At 44.6% G+C, this 22,530-nt stretch overlaps 1 protein-coding gene across 7 annotated transcripts in view; it reads left to right on the forward strand.

The window, feature by feature from the left end:
- LOC121582212 (rho GTPase-activating protein 23) overlaps positions 1 to 22,530 on the forward strand; it is a 79,043-nt gene that overhangs the window by 34,483 nt on the left and 22,030 nt on the right. For 6 of the 7 annotated variants that reach the window (XM_045215182.1, XM_045215100.1, XM_045215163.1 and 3 more), the window contains exons 2-6: positions 18,192 to 18,383; positions 20,422 to 20,452; positions 20,566 to 20,737; positions 20,853 to 20,913; positions 21,436 to 22,387. In XM_045215182.1, coding sequence (XP_045071117.1) covers positions 18,192 to 18,383; positions 20,422 to 20,452; positions 20,566 to 20,737; positions 20,853 to 20,913; positions 21,436 to 22,387 — 1,408 coding nt within the window. The remainder of the gene's footprint in view (positions 1 to 18,191; positions 18,384 to 20,421; positions 20,453 to 20,565; positions 20,738 to 20,852; positions 20,914 to 21,435; positions 22,388 to 22,530) is intronic. The other variant, XM_045215128.1, reaches the window with a different exon arrangement.

Consider the following 22,530-nt stretch of genomic DNA (forward strand, 5'->3'; position numbering starts at 1 on the left):
GGATCGCGTGCCGTGGCATGACCCCCATTACCCCCCAGCCACTGTGAATCCTCACCTGACACCCCCTTGGTCCCAGTGTCATCCCTCCCTCCATTCCTCCATTCCTCCATTCTCTTCATACCTTGTGTCAACACAAAAGAGAGCATGTGTAACGGAGGGCGTTCAGTCAGTGAACCACACTCAAGTAGCTTTGCCTGAAATCAGAAGACTTGTGTTAGCTTGCCGAGCTAATGCCTAGGCTTTAGCACAGCAGACCAACAAAGACTTTAATCAAAGAAAGGTTTGGCCTACATCTTTGATAAAGTCTTAGCACAGGAAACTATGAAATATGCAAAGCACCAGTCATCCTAAGATGCATTCAGATAAGTGTTATCTTCAAAGCAAAGTTTGCAGCTATTGACTTTTGTAACTGCATATCAGAATCTCTCAAATTGTATCCAATCAAATGGCTCTTATCTGAACCCTGATTGGCTATATCATCACTTCAGACAATGTGGCAGAGAAGGCAGTCTTAAAATAGACATGCTTATTTGGAACGCTTCAAGCAACACTCCATCAGGCTTCAAGCAATGCAACACAAAGCAACAAACCCTAACTCAATTCAAAACAATATACTTTCTGCCCCCACAAGGCTTGTCATAACGCCAATGTGAATATCCCTATCCTAAGGGACAATGGCTATATTTTACACATTGCGCACTGAGGCGTTGTCCTGCTTGGAATTTCAAACTTGTCCATACGGTTGTTAACTACAGTCATCATAGGTTCACTTTGAAGCTGTGCTGTCCCTATAATCCTCAATGAACGTACGATACCTTTCAAGAACATGCATCTACATGACTGGGTCGTGTTTATTAGGGCGCGCAACAGAAACTGTTTCAAAAGGTTTTTGCAACCTGTTTCAAAAGTTCAGGTAGTCCCTCCCAAGGAGCTGATCGTGGACTACAGGAGAAAGAGGGGAGAGCATGCCCCCATCCACATCCACATCGACGGGGTTGTAGTGGAGCGGGTTCCTTGGTGTCCACATCACTAAGGACTTAACATGGTCCACACACACCCGCACAGTCGTGAAGAGGGTACGACAGCGCCTCTTCCCCCACCAGGAGGCAAAAAATATTTGTCATGGTCCCTCGGATCATCAAAAAGTTCGACAGCTGCACCACCGAGAGCATCTTGACTGGCTGCATCATCACTTGGTATGGCAAATTCACCACCCTTGATCGCAAAGCGCTACAGAGGGTGGGTCCTGGTTCCCTGCCATCCAGGACGTCTATATCAGGCAGTGTCAGGAAGGCCCGGAAAATTGCCAAAGACTCCAGCCACCCAAGCCATAGACTGTTCGCTCTGATACCGTCCGTCAAACGGTACCGGAGCATCGGCTCTCGAACCAACAGACTCCAACATATCTTCTACCCCCAAGCCATAAGACTGCTAAATAGCCATAAGACTGCTAAATAGTTAATTAATGTTTACCCAGACTATCTGCATTGACCCTATCTATGCACACTATATACAGTATACACACTACAGTGAGTAGTGTACTCCAGCACTTTGGATTTGAAATGATACAATGACTATGAGGTTAAAGTGCAGACTGCCAGCTTTAATTTGAGGGTATTTTCATCCATATCGGGTGAGCCGTTTAGAAATTATAGCACTTTTTGTACATAGTCCCTTCATTTTAGGGGACCAAAAGTTCTCCAAAATGACACAACACATTATTTACCATTAATTTCTATTGGGTACAAAATAATTTGAAACACAACCAAAACAAACAGAAAATGCATCCAACAAATTTGTAGAGTCACAAGCTTGATGTAGTCATTGCGTGCTATGAATATGGGACCAAATACTTAACTTTTACTACTTTAATACACATTATTTATAAGTGAATTTGTTCCAATACTTTTGCTTTCCTAAAATGGGGGGACTATGTACAAAAAGTGCTGTGATTTCTAAACGGTTTACCCGATATGGATGACAATACCCTCAAATTAAAGCTGACAGTCACTTTAAACTCGTAGTCATTGTATCATTTCAAATCCAAAGTGCTGGAGTACAGAGCCAAAAAAACAAAAAATATGTCACTGTCCCAATACTTTCGGAGCTCACAGTACTGTATATACACACTCACACACACATTACACTGACACCCTTACACAAAACCCCCACACGTTCACAAACACTGCATACGCATACTGACAACACAAACACACATACACACGCACGCATACCGACACAACACAAACACACATACATACACTTTTACACTCATCATATGCTGCTCCTACTCTGTTCTTTAGTTTACTCTTATCATTATTTATCCTGATGCCTCGTCACTTTACCCTGCCTTCATGTACATACTGTATCTACCTCAAGCACCTCGTACCCCTGCATATTGATCTGGTACTGGGACTCCCTGTATATAGCTCCATTTTTGTGTATTTTATTCGTCATATTATTCCTTATGTTACAATTTTAAAAAGTGTATATTTTTTTAACTCTACATCGTTGGGAAGGGTTCATCTACACCCTTTGTATTCGGCGCATGTGACAAATATAATTGGATTTCCCTGTTTGAGTCTGCTGTCTTCCGTTTGGTGCCTAATGAACACAACCCTGATTTGAAGATGGTGTTCTTCCCTGTTGTTTCCTTCCTACTGTAAGTCCTTTGAAATGCAATGCAATGCTATGTATCCCCAAACCAAGTGCCTTTTCCCTACTGGCTACCACACAAGGCCCAGTGTCTATGGGGAACAATGGCTGGTACAGATGCCTTGGTCAGTTGGTCAGGCCGCTGCTGTGGGCTTTGTAAAGGGGGGTCTGTGGTGAATCACGCCCAAGCTGGAGACATGGTGTCCACTGTGAACCTGCTTGACATGCTGATCTCAGAACAGCTGGATTGGCTACAATAGGGCATCTTTGTTTGGGCTTGTGATGAAAGGTCCTGATTTGCCGTTAACACTGTGCTTTGTTAGTGTGGCCATGATGGGGACAGTTTGGTTGGGAACTGTTGAACACATACAGGTCTAGCCTGCGTGGGGATACTGGGGTCAGTCTGTTTCTAGGGTTCATGATAGGGCTCATTCAAGAGTGCTGAAATGTTACAGAATGTTCAAATTGGTTGTAGAACAGACATCACTCATGTCTTGTGCATCACTCAGTCTCAGTCATGTAGAATTGATACATTCCATTAATTTCTATCTGTCACATTCAAAATGAGTAAGAGCCTACCGTGAGAGTGGAACTGAACTCCATTACATAGCTGCCTTGTCCAATTCAGACACAGTCAATCACCCCCAGTCTTGCTCTCACAAGAGAGTGCTGTAGGTAAACCATTCTCCACTCTGGGTAGTAATCGTTTGGGTAGTTGTGTGGTCCTGGACACAGAGGCGGCAGAGGAGGAGGGGATTTCTACCTATGTGGGAGGAATCAGTGGTACAGTCATGGGAGCTCAAATGGCAGCCTGTTTTCAAGAGGGGCTAAGGGCCAGATTTACAAGGCGTAGGCGCCAGTTACTGTATCTTCAGAAAGGAATAGATGAATAGACGACATAAAACATAAAGCACAGTAGAACTGTGAAACTATCTTTATTGCTGACTTGTTGGCAGCAGGTCTGAGCAACAAGTGCCATGGCATTCCCCCAGTGGCGACCTGTCCTTCAGGGAAGGTGGGCCCCTCCTGTTTTGAGCCCCATCTGTTTAGCTAAAATATATATATACACTGCTCAAAAAAATAAAGGGAACACTTAAACAACACAATGTAACTCCAAGTCAATCACACTTCTGTGAAATCAAACTGCCCACTTAGGAAGCAACACTGATTGACAATACATTTCACATGCTGTTGTGCAAATGGAATAGACAACAGGTGGAAATTATAGGCAATTAGCAAGACACCCCCAATAAAGGACTGGTTTTGCAGGTGGTGACCACAGACCACTTCTCAGTTCCTATGCTTCCTGGCTGATGTTTTGGTCACTTTTGAATGCTGGCGGTGCTTTCACTCTAGTGGTAGCATGAGACGGAGTCTACAACCCACACAAGTGGCTCAGGTAGTGCAGCTCATCCAGCACTCCATCGAGCTGTGGCAAGAAGGTTTGCTGTGTCTGTCAGCGTAGTGTCCAGAGCATGGAGGCGCTACCAGGAGACAGGCCGGTACATCAGGAGACGTGGAGGAGGCCGTAGGAGGGCAACAACCCAGCAGCAGGACTGCTACCTCCGCCTTTGTGCAAGGAGGAGCAGGAGGAGCACTGTCAGAGCCCTGCAAAATGACCTCCAGCAGGCCACAAATGTGCATGTGTCTGCTCAAATGGTCAGAAACAGACTCCATGAGGGTGGTATGAGGGCCCGACGTCCACAGGTGGGGGTTGTGCTTACAGCCCAACACTGTGCAGGACGTTTGGCATTTGCCAGAGAACACCAAGATTGTCAAATTCGCCACTGGCGCCCTGTGCTCTTCACAGAAGAAAGCAGGTTCACACTGAGCACGTGACAGACGTGACAGAGTCTGGAGACGCCGTGGAGAACGTTCTGCTGCCTGCAACATCCTCCAGCATGACCGGTTTGGCGGTGGGTCAGTCATGGTGTGGGGTGGCATTTCTTTGGGGGGCCGCACAGCCCTTCATGTGCTCGCCAGAGGTAGCCTGACTGCCATTAGGTACCGAGATGAGATCCTCAGACCCCTTGTGAGACCATATGCTGGTGCGGTTGGCCCTGGGTTCCTCCTAATGCAAGACATTGCTAGACCTCATGTGGCTGGAGTGTGTCAGCAGTTCCTGCAAGAGGAAGGCATTGATGCTATGGACCGCCCGTTCCCCAGACCTGAATCCAATTGAGCACATCTGGGACATCATGTCTCGCTCCATCCACCAACGCCACGTTGCACCACAGACTGTCCAGGAGTTGGCGGATGCTTTAGTCCAGGTCTGGGAGGAGATCCCTCAGGAGACCATCCGCCACCTCATCAAGCGTTGTAGGGAGGTCATACAGGCACGTGGAGGCCACACACACTACTGAGCCTCATTTTGACTTGTTTTAAGGGCATTACATCAAAGTTGGATCAGCCTGTAGTGTGGTTTTCCACTTTAATTTTTATGCTGGCTCCAAATCCAGACGTCCATGGGTTGATACATTTGATTTCCATTGATAATTTTTGTGTGATTTTGTTGTCAGCACATTCAACTATATAAAGAAAATAGTATTTAATAATATTATTTCATTCATTCAGATCTAGGATGTGTTATTTTAGTGTTCCCTTTATTTTTTTGAGCAGTCAAAAGTTTGACTACCAGTCAAAAGTTTGGACACACCTACTCATTCAAGGGTTTTTCTTTATTTTTACTATTTTTTACATTGTAGAATAATAGTGAAGATATCAAAACTATGAAATAACACATATGGAATCATGTAGTAACCAAAATATATTTTATATTTAAGATTCTTCAAATAGTCACCCTTTGCCTTGATGACAGCTTTGCACACTCTTGGCATTCTGTCAACCAGCTTCACCTGGAATGCTTTTCCAACAACCTTGAAAGAGTTCCCACATACGCTGAGCACTTGTTGGCTGCTTTTCCTTCACTCTGCGGTCCGACTCATCCCAAACCATCTCAATTAGTTTGAGGTCGGGGGATTGTGGAGGCCAGGTCATCTGATGCAGCACTCCATCACTCTCCTTCTTGGTAAAATAGCCCTTACACAGCCTGGAGGTGTGTTGGGTCATTGTCCTGTTGAAAAACAAATGATGGTCCCACTAAGCCCAAACCAGATGGGATGGCGTATCGCTGCATAATGCTGTGGCAGCCATGCTGGTTAAATGTGCCTTGAATTCTAAATAAATCACAGACAGTGTCACCAGCAAAGCACCCCCACACCATAACACCTCCTCCTCCATGCTTTACGGTGGGAACTACACATGCGGAGATCATCTGTTCACCCACACCGCGTCTCCCAAAGACAAGGCGGTTTGAACCAAAAATCTCCAATTTAGACTCCAGACCAAAGGACAAATTTCCACCGGTCTAATGTCAATTGCTCGTGTTTCTTGGCCCAAGCAGGTCTCTTCTTCTTATTGGTGTCCTTTAGTAGTGGTTTCTTTGCAGCAATTTGACCATGAAGGCCTGATTCACACAGTCCCCTCTGAACAGTTGATGTTGAGATGTGTCTGTTACTTGAACTCTGTGAAGCATTTATTTGGGCTGCAATTTCTGAAGCTGGTAACTCTAATGAACATCCTCTACAGCAGAGGTAACTCTGGGTCTTCTATTCCTGTGGCGGTCCTCATGAGAGCCAGTTTCATCCTAGTGCTTGATGGTTTTTGCGACTGCACTTGAAGACTGCACTTGAAGAAACTTTCAAAGTTCTTGACATTTTCGGTATTGACTGACCATAATGTTTTAAAGTAATGATGGATTGTAATTTCTCTTTGCTTATTTGAGCTGTTCTTACCATATAGGACTAAATTCTGTATAACCCCCTACCTTGTCACAACACAACTGATTGGAACAAACGCATTAAGAAGGAAAGAAATTCCACAAATTAACTTTTAAGAAGGCACACCTGTTAATTGAAATGCATTCCAGGTGACTACTTCATGAAGCTGGTTGAGAGAATGCCAAGAGTGTGCAAAGCTGTCATCAAGGCCAAGGGTGGCTATTTGAAGAATCTCAGATATAAAATATATTTTGATTTGTTTAACACTTTTTTGGTTACTACATGAGTCCATATATGTTATTTCATAGTTGTGATGTCTTCACTATTATTCTACAATGTAAAAAATTGTAAAAATGAAGAAAAACCTTTAAATGAGTAGTTGTGTCCAAACTTTTGACTGGTAGTGTAAGTGTTAACGATATAAGAACAAATATGAATTTACTGAACATAAATGTAATGGTGTTTGTGTATGATTCAAAAGTCAAAACTCATGTTGGCATTAATTGTTATTGAAGGAGAATGTGGTTCTTATCGAGTTCCACAAATCCTCAAGGAGTCAGTAGAAACCATATTTATTTAAGCAAGTCAGCCATATCAGCTATGGTTTTTAAAAAGGCAGTAAATGAGGCTGAATTAACTGTTTCGCTGCCAGATGAGGCTCCGCTGATAGCCAGGTGTAGCGGCGGTAAGGATTCACTCCATGGTGCTGAAAGGAAAGCTCCGCTGTCAGGACAGCTTTATGTATGCCCTAACAGTTTCTGGGCACCATTTTTCACCGTTATAGTGCAATTAATGTATTTTTCAGTGTTGTGTAGTGGCTTTGCTGGCATGCATCTAAAAAAATTGGTTGAGTTTGCCCCACCATTTACATGCTAAAATCACCACTGAATTTCCCATACTCAAAGTCAATGGGTTTGTGTGCGTGTGTGAGTGAATGTGTTTGTTTCTAAGTTTGTGTGTGTGTGTTCATGTGTGTTTGTGAACGCGCGTGTGTGTGTGGTCGAGTCAGTGCTGTGGGGCTAGTTATGTCCTTAAAGTATCCAGTTATGCCATTAAAGGGGAGGGGCAGTTGCCATGGTTACGTGTCCTGGTTTGGGACTAGTTCCATACTGACAACAGCTGCGGCCATGTGGAAGGAAAAAAAGAGAACAGAGAGAAAAACCACAAAGCATGGAAATACGTAGCTGTATTCTTTTTTTTTTTTTTTTAGCTTGGAACAGTTTCACAGTTGACAAAAATAGGTCAATTAGGAGGCTTTTCCTGCAATTGAGGGTTGATTTGTGTGTGTGTGTGTGTGTATGTGTGTGTGCACCTCCTTTTTGTTCTCATTCATACTCAAAGAATAATCCCTTAATGAATACTATTGATATTAGCCCATTTTAGCAAACAGGGGTTATCAATACTATCTGATAATATCTCTGTTGTCTCCTCGATGTGTGTGAACAAATAGGCTGCCTATTTTAGACATCCTCTCGGTTTCAATAATCGATGGTGTACGTTGCAGTTAGGCCTATCTGTTAAATTGAGAACATTATCAAGTCAGCGTGATCCTTTGCAAGCTAGTGCTGCCCACTAGTGGCTTTAAACAAAAATAGCTGATAATCATGTCTACATTGTGTGTTTGCGTGTGTGTGTGTTTCAAGTTTTATTAGTCGTATGTACAGGATACAGGATGTCCGTCCATCCGTGCATGTGTGTGTGTTCTCTGTCTACACTCTGTCTCTGTCTACACAACTCTTTCTGTTTGTCGCTCCTTTCATCCCTGTAACTCCTTCCCTCTGGTTATATAAGTCAAGAGGAGGGTTGAAGTTGGTTGGAGACTGGAGAGAATGAGAGAGAAAGAGGAGATGGAATAGAAAGACTGAGAGAGAGAGAGAGAGAGAAAGGTAAAAAAAGCTGCAGGGTAATGAGCCTAAAAAGAGGAGACATGAGAGAGAGAGCGCGCGCGAGAGGGGGGGTGGGTGGAGAGACATAGAAGTATCCAATGAGAGGCAGAGTGAGAGCTGGAGAGAGATATTGTGTATGTCCCAATCAATGGCACCATCTTCCCTATAGGCCTATAATGCACTAATTTTGACGGTCAAAAATAGGTTGCCATTTGGGACGCATGTGAGGGATAGATTAGATGGGTGCTGCTGTCCTTGTCCAATTTAAACAGTAAATTCTCTTTTTTACCAATTGTTTTATCATGGTTGAAAGTTAATTATTGAGTTACTTTTGATCCATCTTACATTCAAAAAATGCAATGTTGCTCTCTTTTTTGTACCATTGTTAAACCAATAGCCTTTGTGAGCTATGTTTCTGTATTTTAGTTTTGCACTATGCCAGGGGCTGCCCCATTACTAGAAGAGGAGGGGACTACTTTGCAGCCTGTGCTGATAGTACTAGTATCAATGACATATTAATGATGGCCGCCCCCTTTCAGGCGGGGATGGATTGCTCCTCATGGGCTATTTGGCTGGCTGCCTCCCATGGACAACTCTGATTGGCTGCTGTCTCAGTGTGGGGTTATTCCAGCCAAACCTGTGGTATCATGTCACCAGGGAGAAAGGGAAAATAAAAGTGAGTGTGCATGTAGTAATTGCAGCTTTTTAAATCACATGGCATTTTTCATATCGGCTAGTAATTGCTCTATAGATAGAACTAAAATGTATTAAGCTAAATCAATGTGTGTACCTAAGCATGTGTTTGTATGTTTGGTGACACGCTTACAAGGCCGATAGGCCTTAAATAGCCATTTCGATATAGCCAACTTCCCATTCCTCCCCCATCCTTCAATTCCATGAATCCTAGCTCCATCATAATGACTTCTGCGTCCTATGATTCATGATTCACATGAAGTTGCCCTTACTAACAGTAGCCCCCAGGTCCAATGCTATGGAGTGTGGACAGACACTGACACACAGAACACACAGCACTCAGAAAGGCAGGCTAGCCATAGGGGAGAGAGATACAGTGAAGCAGATAGGGAAATGCCTTTCCTTTTTTATCCTACCACTGAGTCAGAGCTCCCATTTTTCCGGGTTGAGTTTTCCAAAGAGATTGTAAAGAGGGGAGGAGAGAAGAGAGGAGCGATGGGTGGCATTTCCAGCTAGGGGAGTCTGCATGTCTGTCTTAGTCAATCTATCTTTTTTTGTCTCTTTTCATTTCTCTCTCTTTCTCTCTCTCTCTCGCTCGCTCTCTCTCTCTCTCTCTCTCTCTCTCTCTCTCTCTCTCTCTCTCTCTCTCCTTCTTTCTCTCTCTCTCTCTCTCTCTCTCTCTCTCTCTCTCTCTCTCTCTCTCGCTCTCTCTCTCTCGCTCTCGCTCTCGCTCTCGCTCTCGCTCTCTCTCTCTCGCTCTCGCTCTCTCTCTCCAATGCTCTGGCACACAGGTGTCAAAGCAAACAGCATTAAAGACTGCAATACATTGCTGCTGCTAGTTTTGTTTTAAAAGGCTGGGACTCCCGGTTTGTCCTACACACACACACACACACACAGCCTTTTTAACATTAGTGTGTACTCTACTGTCAGCAGCGGTGGCCAGGTTCTGAGCATAAAAAGAGGAGACAGGGAGACACACATAGAGAGAGAGAGAAACACACACAGAGAGAACATGCTGTGTGCTGCTCACTGCTCAACCGCCTTGCTGGACTGGCCAGTGGAGGGATGGGAGGAATGTGAAAGAGAGGCGGAGAGAGCGAGAGAGAGAGAGAGTGAGAGAGTGAGTGGGGTTGACAGAGTGGACTAGCGTTGCGTGGAGCACAAGAGATCCTACAGGGAGCCAGAGAGAGTGAGGCAGGCAGGCAGAGCCTGGGTAGAGAGAAGAGGAGAGGAATATACTTTAGACAGCAATAAAGACAGAGAGCCAGCCACTGCCAATACTGCACTATACCCAGCATGAGAGAAAAGAGCTACTGTTACCAGCTACAATAGAAAACGTGGGACTAAAACTCATTCTGATCCAGTGAAGAAGACTAAAACTCATTCTGATCCAGTGAAGAAGACTAAAACTCATTCTGATCCAGTGAAGAAGAATAAAACTCATTCTGATCCAGTGAAGAGGACTAGCTCCAGCTACTGGTCTTCACACCTGTACGCCACCCTAATGGCTTCTATACCAGTAAAGAGGACTTCTGAACCTCGATTTCCGGTCATTGCACAAGGAAGTGTGGCAGCGTGAGTCTGAATCTGTCTATACTGCGAAAGGACAAGAGGTTACCAGCTACTGGTCTAGCCACATGTAGAACTTGAGGAGAGGATGAAATATGATCCTGGATCAGATCCTGGATAGAAATGAGGACACCAATAGCTCTACACAGATCAAGAATATTACTGATCTAGGACCAACTCTTATGAAGATCGCGTTATCTTGTGCCCTGCAAAGGCCCTTTCTCTTTACTGTCTCCACTGATCTCAGGCCTGCCATCTAAGCTGCTTCACTGAACTAGTGACCAACAGGACCATGATGCACAACATTTGTGACAGACCGAACCTCAACCCAAACCCACTTTGAGGAATACAAATCTACTCACCTAGACCTGGATTCATTCATCAATATGAAGATTTAGTTGATTTTATAGATTTGTTCTTTGACTCTGAATTTTTACGTCTTGATTTGACGTTCAAATTGATTGACACTAAGTGGTTTGGTTACGTTGGTTACCATTGACTTGACCACCATGTCCGGCCGAGAGTGTGTGTAGCGTGTCTAGGTTAAAACGTCAGGTGGTTGCGGGGGTAACAGCGGTGTCGTACGTGTCCCGTCCTGTGTGGGGCGGTAGCAAACACTCTTGTGTGTGTGGTGTGTGTGTGTGTGATGTTGAGAGTGGAGGTACCAGCTCCCTCAGGACAGGAGTGGTGTTTCCAGTGCTCAGTAGGGGTGGACTGTAGTGACCCGGAACCTCGCTGTATCTGGTTGGCGGTGTTAAGAAGCATTACCCTACATGCTACCACCAGCACCACCACTCCACCCCGTGCCTCTCCCCGACCCTCCACCCCACCCCGCGCCTCTCCGCGACCCAGACGAAGGGTGCCCAGGAGGGTCTTACCGCGCCTTCGCTTGTCCTGGGTAAGAAAGAGAGACTCCACTGGGAAATCTCCAATCTGGCGTGTTCAACTCAACATAGAAAGATAGAAACATAGAAAGGCTGTGACAAAGATGTGTCTTTGGGTGTCGGGTTGTTGGGTGTTTGTCTGGTTGATGTTCAAGGATTTGTGGCAAATATTATTTGCCACACAAATGTGTCTTTGTGACCAGCTGTTATGCAATATGACAAAAGAAACAATTATATTTCAGAGAGACAGCAAGAGATGTTCTAATTATAATTATAAATAAGGTGGTTCGAGCCCTGAATGCTGATTGACTGTTCAGACCGTATACCACGGGTATGACAAAAAATGTTTTTTTCTGTTCTAATTATGTTGGTAACCAGTTTATAATAGCAATAAGGCACCTCTGGGGTTTGTGGTATATGGCCAATAAATCACGGCTAAAGGCTGTATCCAGGCACTCCGTTGTGCCTAAGAACAGCCCTTAGCCGTGGTATATTGGCCATATACCACACCCCCTCGTGCCTTATTGCTTAATTGTAGGATGACAGCCATTTTCATTTGTGAAAGAAGTTCAGCACCTTACTAGTGGGTAGTCCACAATGGCCTGTAGCAAAAGGCTGTATTCATTGGAGGATCCGTCATCTCTCCATCTGCTGATTATCGTTAGATTTATTAAGCACTTACACCAATCCAGAATTGACATGTGTTATTTTAGAAAGGGTAATGTATAATGTAGAGGCTTGATAGAGGCTAGAGAGTAAATGAGAGTGCAATAGAATATACAAACGTTGTTTTATAGAATGAATTCGTATAATATTAACACATGTAAACTTTGCACCAATCCTAATGCTCAGTACTGTAAATCTGACCCTCAGTGTAATTAAGTATCAACTACATTACGAAAATGCGGCCTCCTACGCATACAATGAGGTTTCTCACTGTGATCTTTCTACTTGTAATGTTTCCATTGAGTTTCCATGATATAAGATAGCATTAATAATTTAATATGGACTTTGTCTTCTGTAGCTCAGTAGGTCTGTGTGTGTGTGTCTTCTTGTGTGTGTATTTGTTTGTGTGTGGGGGGGGGGCACAGTGTCACTCCTGCCTACTGTATGTCTTATGTAATGGAGTGCTGTGGGGGCATGTTGACTAACGGAGGGGAAGGAGATCGGAGCAATGCTTTCGTCGCACAGCACAGTACATATTTATACATTGGTGTGTGTGCATGTGTGTGTGTGGTATGTATATGTGAGTGTATGAGGGTGTAGGTTGGAGTGTCATCTGTTCTGCTCGAGTGATGCATCATCAAGGTGTCTGTGTATGTGAGCGCGTAGGTTGGAATGTGGTGTTCTCTTCTCAAGTATGCATCAAAGATCTAGCAAATGCTGTGATCATCAAAGCCCTTGCCTGAGTAATCGACAATCAGGGGCATTAACACATGTTAAAAGGAAATGTGTGTGTGTGTGATGTGTGTGTGCACATGCATTAATTTGCTGGTTCGCTCATGTGTGTGTGCGTGTGTGTGTGTAAAACAATTTGACAGACATACGAAGTCAAACCGTGTTTGACCTCCACTCGTCTCGAGGATGTTCACAGCCTATAGGGGAAGTGACGTCATAGTTACACATCACGTAACACTTCGTTGACAAGCAGCTAATCTTATGTCTCAGTTATTGATAGAGGTGGGATAATTCAGGACAGTGTGTAAAGGAGACTGTGGCATTGGCGGCTTTTCATGCCCAGGTGTGTGTGTGTGTGCGTGCGTGTATGTGCATGTGGGCGGGTATATATTAGGGAGTGTATATGTACACTACCGGTCAAACATTTTAGAACACCAACTCATTCAAGGGTTTTTCTTTATTTTTACTATTTTCTACATTGTAGAATAATAGTGAAGACATCAAAACTAGGAAATGACACATACATATGAAATAACACATATGGAATCATGTAGTAACCAATTTTTTTTTAAACAAATCTAAATATATTTTATATTTGAGATTCATCTACCCCCAAAAAATATTACAATACATTTTTTTTTTTTTTTTTTTAAGATTGCCACCCTTTGCCTTGATGACAGCTGTGCACACTCTTGACATTCTCTCAACCAGCTTCATGAGTTAGTCAACTGGAATGCAATTCAATTAACAGGTGTGCCTTCTTAAAAGTTAATTTGTGGAATTTATTTCCTTCTTAATGCGTTTGAGCCAATCAGTTGTGTTGTGAAAAGGTAGGGGGTTATACAGAAGATAGCCCTATTTGGTAAAAGACCAAGTCCATATTATGGCAAGAACAGCTCAAATAAGCAAAGACAAACGACAGTCCATCATTACTTCAAGACATGAAGGTCAGTCAATACGGAACATTTCAAGAACTTTGAACGTTTCTTCAAGTGCAGTCGCAAAAACGCGCTATGATGAAACTGGCTCTCATGAGGACCGCCACAGGAATGGAAGACCCAGAGTTACCTCTGCTGCAGAGGATAATTTCATTAGAGTTACCAGGCTCAGAAATTGCGGCCAAAATAAATGCTTCAGAGTTCAAGTAACAGACACATCTCAACATCAACTGTTCAGAGGAGACTGTGTGAATCAGGCCTTCGTGGTTGAAACCACTAGTGAAGGACACCAATAAAAAGAAGAGACTTGCTTGGGCCAAGAAACACGAGCAATGGACATTAGACCGGTGGCAATTTGTCCTTTTGTCCTTTGGTCTGGAGTCCAAATTTGAGATGTTTGGTTCCAACCGCTATGTCTTTGTGAGACGCAGTGTGGGTGAACGGATTATCTCCGCATGTGTATTTCCCACCGTGAAGCATGGAGGAGGAGGTGTTATGGTGTGGGGATGCTTTGCTGGTGACACTGTCTGTGATTTATTTAGAATTCAAGGCACACTTAACCAGCATGGCTACCACAGCATTCTGCAGTGATACGCCATCCCATCTGGTTTGGGCTTAGTGGGACTATCATTTGTTTTTCAACAGGACAATGATCCAACACACCTCCAGGCTGTGTAAGGGCTATTTTACCAAGAAGGAGAGTGATGGTGCTGCATCAGATGACCTGGCCTCCGCAATCCCCCGACCTCAACCAAATTGAGATGGTTTGGGATGAGTTGGACCACAGAGTCAAGGAAAAGCAGCCAACAAGTGCTCAGCATATGTGGGAACTCTTTCAAGGCTGTTGGAAAAGCATTCCAGGTGAAGCTGGTTGTGAGAATGCCAAGAGTGTGCAAAGCTGTCATCAAGGCAAAGGGTGGCTATTTGAAGAATCTCAAATATAAAATATATTTTGATTTGTTTAACACTTTTTTGGTTACTACAAGATTCCATATATGTTATTTCATAGTTTTGATGTCTTCACTATTATTCTACAATGTAGAAAACAGTAAAAATAAAGAAAAACCCTTGAATGAGTAGGTGTTCTAATACTTTTGACCGGTAGTGTATATGAGAGTGTGTGTGTATGCTTGTGCAAGTTGTGCTAGCATCTCACACCCCAGTGTGTGTGCTTACATGCACTTGCATGTGAACTGTGAGGGATTCTGACATACATTAAAACCACAGTATGTAGCAGGTTGACGTTCTTTGGGATGAGTCGATTTCCGCTAGATGGGCCAGCTGCAAAGTCAAAATTGCATGTGTGTGTACTCTACATAGATCCAGAAGGAATGTTCCTTAATATTAGTATTATGAGTCAATTCTAAGACTCCTTACTGAGAATGTGATTTCTATCCTACCAAGCATCCAGCCTTTGTCTTAACTTTCCTTCACAGTCCTATACCACTACAGCATATTTCCACTTCCTTACAAAACAACACATAGCATTTCATAAAGGACTATTACAGATAGGAAGTCAACAGAATAATTCAACTTGTCAATGTGGATCTGGGCATTCCAGATGCTTGAATGCTAGTCACAATGTTGGGCTGGGGTATGAAGAGAGGGGTGTTGCAATGGAAATGGAGCCCCCATCGGAAAGAGAGTCCCCCTCCCTGCCACCCACACACATACTCACACAAATACACGCAGACACACACACACACACACACACACACACACATAGTCCCCTCCCTAGCCACTCTATTCTTAGAGGCAAAGGATTCCCTGAATCCCCAAATGGGCCAGTTAGCTCAGGCACCATGCCTCACTTCCTGTTCAAGGCTCTCCACTTCCTGTTGTTGCGGTGCGGTGCAGTGTTGCCTGTCCTTGTGAGTTCATGGGGGAGGGGGGAGGCGGGGGAGTGGAGAAAGGAGACAGGAGGGAGTATAGGAAGTCAAGGGCAGGGTGGGATGAAGAAGGAAGAGGGCCGAAGGTTATCAGGAGAGGTCGCGTGATAAGATAAAGACGCTAGCTAGACACTAAAACGCTAAGTCTGCTGTATGGTGCCTGAGCTAGCTTTTTCCAAATATTACTTAGGTCTAAGCGGGTTGAAGGTAGGTATCCCCCTGCCAATCTCAGTTTCTACATATCTACATTTTAAAACCGTTTTCAATAGAATATGTTGCTGTTGCACTTGGAAGTCCTGGATGCTGCATACAGTGCATTTGGAAAGTATTCAGACCCCTTGACTTTTTCCACATTTTGTTACGTTACAGCCTTATTCTAAATCTACACACAATACCCCATAATGACAAAGCAAAAACAGGTTTTTAAAAACAGAAATACCTTATTTACATAAGTATTCAGACCCTTTACTATGAGACTCGAAATTAAGCTCAGATGCATCCTGTTTCCATTGATTATCCTTGAGATGTTTCTACAACTTGATTGGAGTCCTGTGGTTAATTCAATTGATTGGAGATTATTTGGAAAGGCACACATCTGTCTATATCAGGTCCCACAGTTGACAGTGCATGTTAGAGCAAAAACAAAGCCATGAGGTCGAAGGAATTGTCCGTTGAGCTCCGAGACAGGATTGTGTCAAGGCACAGATCTAGGGAAGGGTACCAACACATTTCTGCAGCATTGAAGGTCCCCAAGAACACAGTGGCCTCCATCATTCTTAAATGGAAGAAGTTTGGAACCACCAAGACTCTTCCTAGAGCTGGCCACCCTGCCAAACTAAGCATTCGGGGGAGAAGGGCCTTAGTCAGGGAGGTGACCAAGAACCTGATGGTCACTCTGACAGATCTCCAGTTCCTCTGTGGAGATGGGATAACATTCCAGAAGGACAACCATCTCTGCAGCACTCCACCAATCAGGCCTTTATGGTAGAGTGGCCAGACGGAAGCCACTCCTCAGTAAAAGGCACATGAAATCCCGCTTGGAGTTTGCCAAAAGGCACCTAAAGACTCTCAGACCATGAGAAACAAGATTCTCTGGTCTGATGAAACCAAGATTGAACTCTTTGGCCTGAATGCCAATCGTCACGTCTGGAGGAAACCTGGCACCATCCCTACGATGAAGCATGGTGGTGGCATTATCATGCTGTGGGGATGTTTTTCATTGGCAGGTACTGGGAGACTAGTCAGGATCGAAGGAAAGATGAACGGAGTAAAGTACAAAGAGATCCTTGATGAAAACCTGCTACAGAGCGCTCAGGACCTCAGACTGGGGTGAAGGTTCACCTTCCAAACGGACAACGACCCTAAACACACAGCCAAGACAACGCAGGAGTGGCTTCGGGACAAGTCTCTGAATGTCCTTGAGTGGCCCAGCCAGAGCCCGGACATGAACCCGATCGAACATCTCTGGAGAGACCTGGAAATAGCTGTGCAGCGACACTCCCCATTCAACCTGACAGAGCTTGAGAGGATTTGCAGAGAAGAATGGGAGAAATTCCCAAAATACAGGTGTGCCAAGCTTGTAGCGTCATACCCAAGAAGATTCAAGGCTGTAATCGCTGCCAAAGGTGTTTCAACAAAGTACTGAGTAAAGGGTCTGAATACTTATGTAAATGAGATATTTCCGTTTTTTTATTTGTAATACATTTGCAAGAATGTCTAAAAACCTGTTTTTGCTTTGTGATTATGGGGTATTGTGTGTAGATTGATGAGGGGAGAAAAACCATTTTTGAATAAGGCTGTAACGTAACAAAATGTGGAAAAAGTCAAGGGGCTGAATACTTTCCAAATGCACTGTATATGGACCACCAGTGTATCCCCAAAGTGTTACAGCCACAAAGACTCCAAACACATAAAAGGGGCGTGAGTGTTATTATTCTTCAGGTGTGTGTATGTGTGTTTGCGCACGCGCGTGCATGTTCATGCGTGCCTAACGTGTGTGCGTGTGTGTCGTGATAAAGTCCTGTTGTTCCATAAGTGTTAGATATAAATACCCACTTCAACTTGTATTTTTACCCCTCCATTGTGTGGCAGGTGATTATGGGAGAGGTGGGTCGTTAAAATAGATATTACTCCTGAGAGAGAGAAAGGGAAGTTTCTTCCATATTTCAGGCATTGGTGGAATTCCGGAATTCTGGGTGGAGTTAGTGTTCCTAGCCTGGTCCCAAACCTGTTTGTGATATAGCTAACTCTTATCGCCAATAGAAACTTCTCTAATGTTTCACACTAAAGCGATGCATTTCTCACTGACATGGAGGAAATGTTTGGACTCACTGATATCACAGTTCACACTTCACCCTCAGCTCACTTTACCTAACTTACTCTGACATTTTGCTCACATATTGAAATCACTGATACATTTCAAAGTGATACTAATTAATTGAATAGCTAATATTGAGTTTTAACCCTTTTCTAACATCTTCCTTACCTGTGTCCCTCATAGGCTAAAGGGCGGAGAGATGGCGTCCTGTCATCCAATGAGAACACTCGGTCGCTGTCGTCGGGCGAGGTTGAGGGCGTGGCGTGGCAGGGCCCTTGTACGGTGCTCCTGCAGAAGAACTCCCAGGGCTTCGGCTTCACGCTACGCCACTTCATTGTGTACCCGCCAGAGTCCTCCCTCCACAACAACCTCAAGGTAACAATGGTTCATAGCCCCCACAATGGAATGCTACATTCAGATTTCACTACCAAGCGAACGCTGATCTGCTAATCTCCAGTAGTGTAGAGGTTAATTGTGTCTCATGACCAAATTAAGAGGGGTTGTGAAGTCACAGAATTACAGGTGTGTGTGTGTGTGTTACTATAACAGTTTTCAACTTATGGGGTTGTCCTGACCAATGGTCACCAACCAGTGGAAGAAAAGCCCACACATCCTGTAGCTCCCCAGGACCAGGGTTGGGGACCACTGACCTACAGGGAGAGGAGAGAAGAGAGGAACAGAGAAGAGATGAGAGATGAGAGAGTATAATAGAAGAGGCAGAGGGGGTAAAAGAGGAGAGGAGGAGAAGAGAGAAGAGGAGGAAATATGTTAAACAGAAGACGAGAGGAGGGCAAGAGAGGAGAGTAGAGTGCAAGCAGAACAGGAGATGAGAAGGTAAATAGAAGAGGAGATGAGAAGGTAAATAGAAGAGGAGATGAGAAGGTAAATAGAAGAGGAGATGAGAAGGTAAATAGAAGAGGAGATGAGAAGGTAAATAGAACAGGAGATGAGAAGGTAAATAGAAGAGGAGATGAGAAGGTAAATAGAAGAGGAGATGAGAAGGTAAATAGAACAGGAGATGAGAAGGTAAATAGAAGAGGAGATGAGAAGGTAAATAGAAGAGGAGATGAGAAGGTAAATAGAAGAGGAGATGAGAAGGTAAATAGAACAGGAGATGAGAAGGTAAATAGAAGAGGAGATGAGAAGGTAAATAGAAGAGGAGATGAGAAGGTAAATAGAAGAGGAGATGAGAAGGTAAATAGAAGAGGAGATGAGAAGGTAAATAGAACAGGAGATGAGAAGGTAAATAGAAGAGGAGATGAGAAGGTAAATAGAAGAGGAGATGAGAAGGTAAATAGAAGAGGAGATGAGAAGGTAAATAGAAGAGATGAGAAGGTAAATAGAAGAGGAGATGAGAAGGTAAATAGAAGAGGAGATGAGAAGGTAAATAGAAGAGGAGATGAGAAGGTAAATAGAAGAGGAGATGAGAAGGTAAATAGAAGAGGAGATGAGAAGGTAAATAGAAGAGGAGATGAGAAGGTAAATAGAAGAGGAGATGAGAAGGTAAATAGAACAGGAGATGAGAAGGTAAATAGAAGAGGAGATGAGAAGGTAAATAGAAGAGGAGATGAGAAGGTAAATAGAACAGGAGATGAGAAGGTAAATAGAAGAGATGAGAAGGTAAATAGAAGAGGAGATGAGAAGGTAAATAGAACAGGAGATGAGAAGGTAAATAGAACAGGAGATGAGAAGGTAAATAGAAGAGGAGATGAGAAGGTAAATAGAACAGGAGATGAGAAGGTAAATAGAAGAGGAGATGAGAAGGTTAATAGAAGAGGAGTAGAGGATGATAAAGGGAAGAAGAGGAGAAAGGTGGTAGTATCACTGGTTCCTACTCCAGGGTATCTAGGTCTCTATTCTGTGGCTGTAAAGCCCAGGTCATTGTCTGTCTGACTGGAATGAGCTCTGTCAGCGAAGCCTGAAAAGCCCATGGCCAGTAAGTCAGCCAGCCAGCCGGCTAGACCCAAACTGCCCAGTCAGCTGGGGCCTGTGTGTTTGTGAGGGTGGGTGGGTGGTTGGAGTAGGGGGTGGGTTATTATGTGTTTGTGTTTGTGTGTGTGTTTGTGTTTGTGTGTGTGTGTGTATATCAGAGAGAGATGAACTGTGCATGTGTGTTTGCATCTGTGTGTGTGTATGTGTGCATGTGTGTGTGATCAATTGAGTTAAACTATGTGAGCATATGCTGGCTCATGAGTGTTTTTGTCACTGTCAATCAATTTCTGTGTGTTACTATGGTGAGGCACATTTAGAAGGTGTGTGTTAATGCATTTGTAGCCACACAACAGCTCATCTCTCTGACTGCCTGGGGGAGATAGCATCTCCTTGTGGTAGAGCCACAAAACAACTGGTCTGGTTGGTCTCTGTTCACTAGTTTTCTAGGTTTCTCACTTGTCTTCCTCTCCTTTCTCTGCAGGATGAGGAGAATGGAAACGGCAATGGAAAAGGTGAGGGTTTTTCATGTGTCATCATACATTCCTTTGGTGTGGATGTTTACAAGTTTATGAATCTGTGTTTAAAAAAAAAAAGTATGAATATATGCCATGTTTGTGTGTCCCAGGTTGTCAAAGGGGTCGTCTGGAGCCCATGGACACCATCTTTGTAAAGAGTGTGAGGGAGAAAAGCCCTGCCCACCAAGCTGGCCTGTGTACAGGGGACAGACTGGTAAAGGTGAATGGGGAGAGTGTATTGGGGAAGACCTACTCTCAGGTGATCGCATTGATCCAAAACAGGTGAGACACTCACGCAGGCACCTACACACGCGATATGACACATTATATAATACTTATTACATAACATTACACAATGTCCCATTAGTTTACTATCTCTCCTATATCCCTCTTTCAGCGAGAATGTTCTGGAGCTCTGCATCATGCCAAAAGATGAGGATGTGTTGCAGTTGGTAAGTGTGAGTATGAGATTTCTTCTTCTTTCCCTCCTCTCCTCCTTCCCACACATCAAATTATTTATAATCATAGGCCAATAAAAATACACCTCACAATCACAAAGCAATTTGGCTTGGTGAAGAGTATTGAGTTAGTAGTAATGTATAGACACTCACAAACATTTCATATAATTCCAGTGCTGAACTATCCCTACCGGATATACAATAATTACACAATAACACGTTTTCATTGTAATATGTAAAAAATGCATTCCACCCGCCTTTGCTTTCACAAACACCTGACAAGCTAGTTTGGAGTGGATTTTTTGTTCCTGAATACATTTCAAATGTATTGGAAACAGGTTATCAAATCATGTCACTTGCCATGGAACATGTTAGAATAGCAAACGGAATGTGTTAATTTTGTGTGAAATACTACTTTGCACCTGCTTTCTACTCTTCTCTATCCCTCCCTCTCTCTCCTTCTTTCTATCCTGTCATCTTTTTATCTCTCATGCTCTCTCTCTCCTCTTCCCTCCCCCACAGGCGTACTCTCAGGATGCCTACCTGAGAGGAAATGAGCCATATACGGGAGGGGCGCAGCATATCCCCGACCCTCCCCCCCTCTGCTACCCCCGTGCCAAGCCCGCTTCCACAGCTCCTCTGCCACCCAACCACCAAAGCCCCCTGGACAACTGGCACTGCCGCCCCAGCCCTGTTAGCCTAGCCTCCCCCTTGGACAACCGCTCTGCCGCGGCTAACGTAACTCAGACCTCCGGCAGGCCCAGGGGTCCGGGAGAAAACGAGGAGGATGGCTGCGGCCATTTTGGCTCCTCTGCAGGACAAGAGGGAGATTGGCAGCCATCTTTGGGGCAGAACCGCGGGCGCTCGTCGTCGGCCGTCAGCGCACTGGACTTCCACTTTGCCAACCACAACGCCGCCATTGCCTCTGCGACCCTGCCCCACATGCCTGCCCGGAAGGGAAGTTTACCAGCTACGCGTGCCCACAGCGACGCCATGTGCCACCAGGCGCTGTCGGACTGGTACTACAGCCAGGCAGAGGCGGCCGAGCGCATGTCCCCTCGACACCGGAGCATATCCCAGGATCGGTTAGCCGAGCTGGGGTTGGGCTTAGCGCTGGGGCCTGGTGGCGCTGGAGGTCCTGGGTCTACCTCTATGTCCTCCATGGCTCACAGAGACCGCGGCGTTTCCCAAGAAACTCTGCTACTCCACCACCAGGCAGCAGCCGCCTCCCACGATTCCTATTGGCTGGGAGTGTCTGGGCCAGGGAGCCGTTCGTGCTCGGAAAGCCTGCTGGCGGCGTACGCGTCGTACGAACGTAGCTACGGGCGCTCGCAGGAGACGCTAGCCCAAGCGGCTGCGCTGGTGTCGCCGTACCACGAGAGAGCCCCCGCCTGGCCATCGCAGGGTGCCAAGGAGCAGGACAAGGACTTGGGAAACCACCACACGGTTACACCCACAACCGCAGCCACACTGGGTAAACTCCACACGCATAGAGATATTTAGATGGATAGATAAATAGGCAGGAAGACAGACAGCCCTTTGCTGAATAATCTCCCCCATCTCCCTAAAGTGTACACTTACTCACTCCCCTCGTGGATTTAACATACTACATACACC

The sequence above is a fragment of the Coregonus clupeaformis genome, chromosome 1, assembly GCF_020615455.1.
Source record: "Coregonus clupeaformis isolate EN_2021a chromosome 1, ASM2061545v1, whole genome shotgun sequence".
Taxonomy (NCBI): domain Eukaryota; kingdom Metazoa; phylum Chordata; class Actinopteri; order Salmoniformes; family Salmonidae; genus Coregonus; species Coregonus clupeaformis.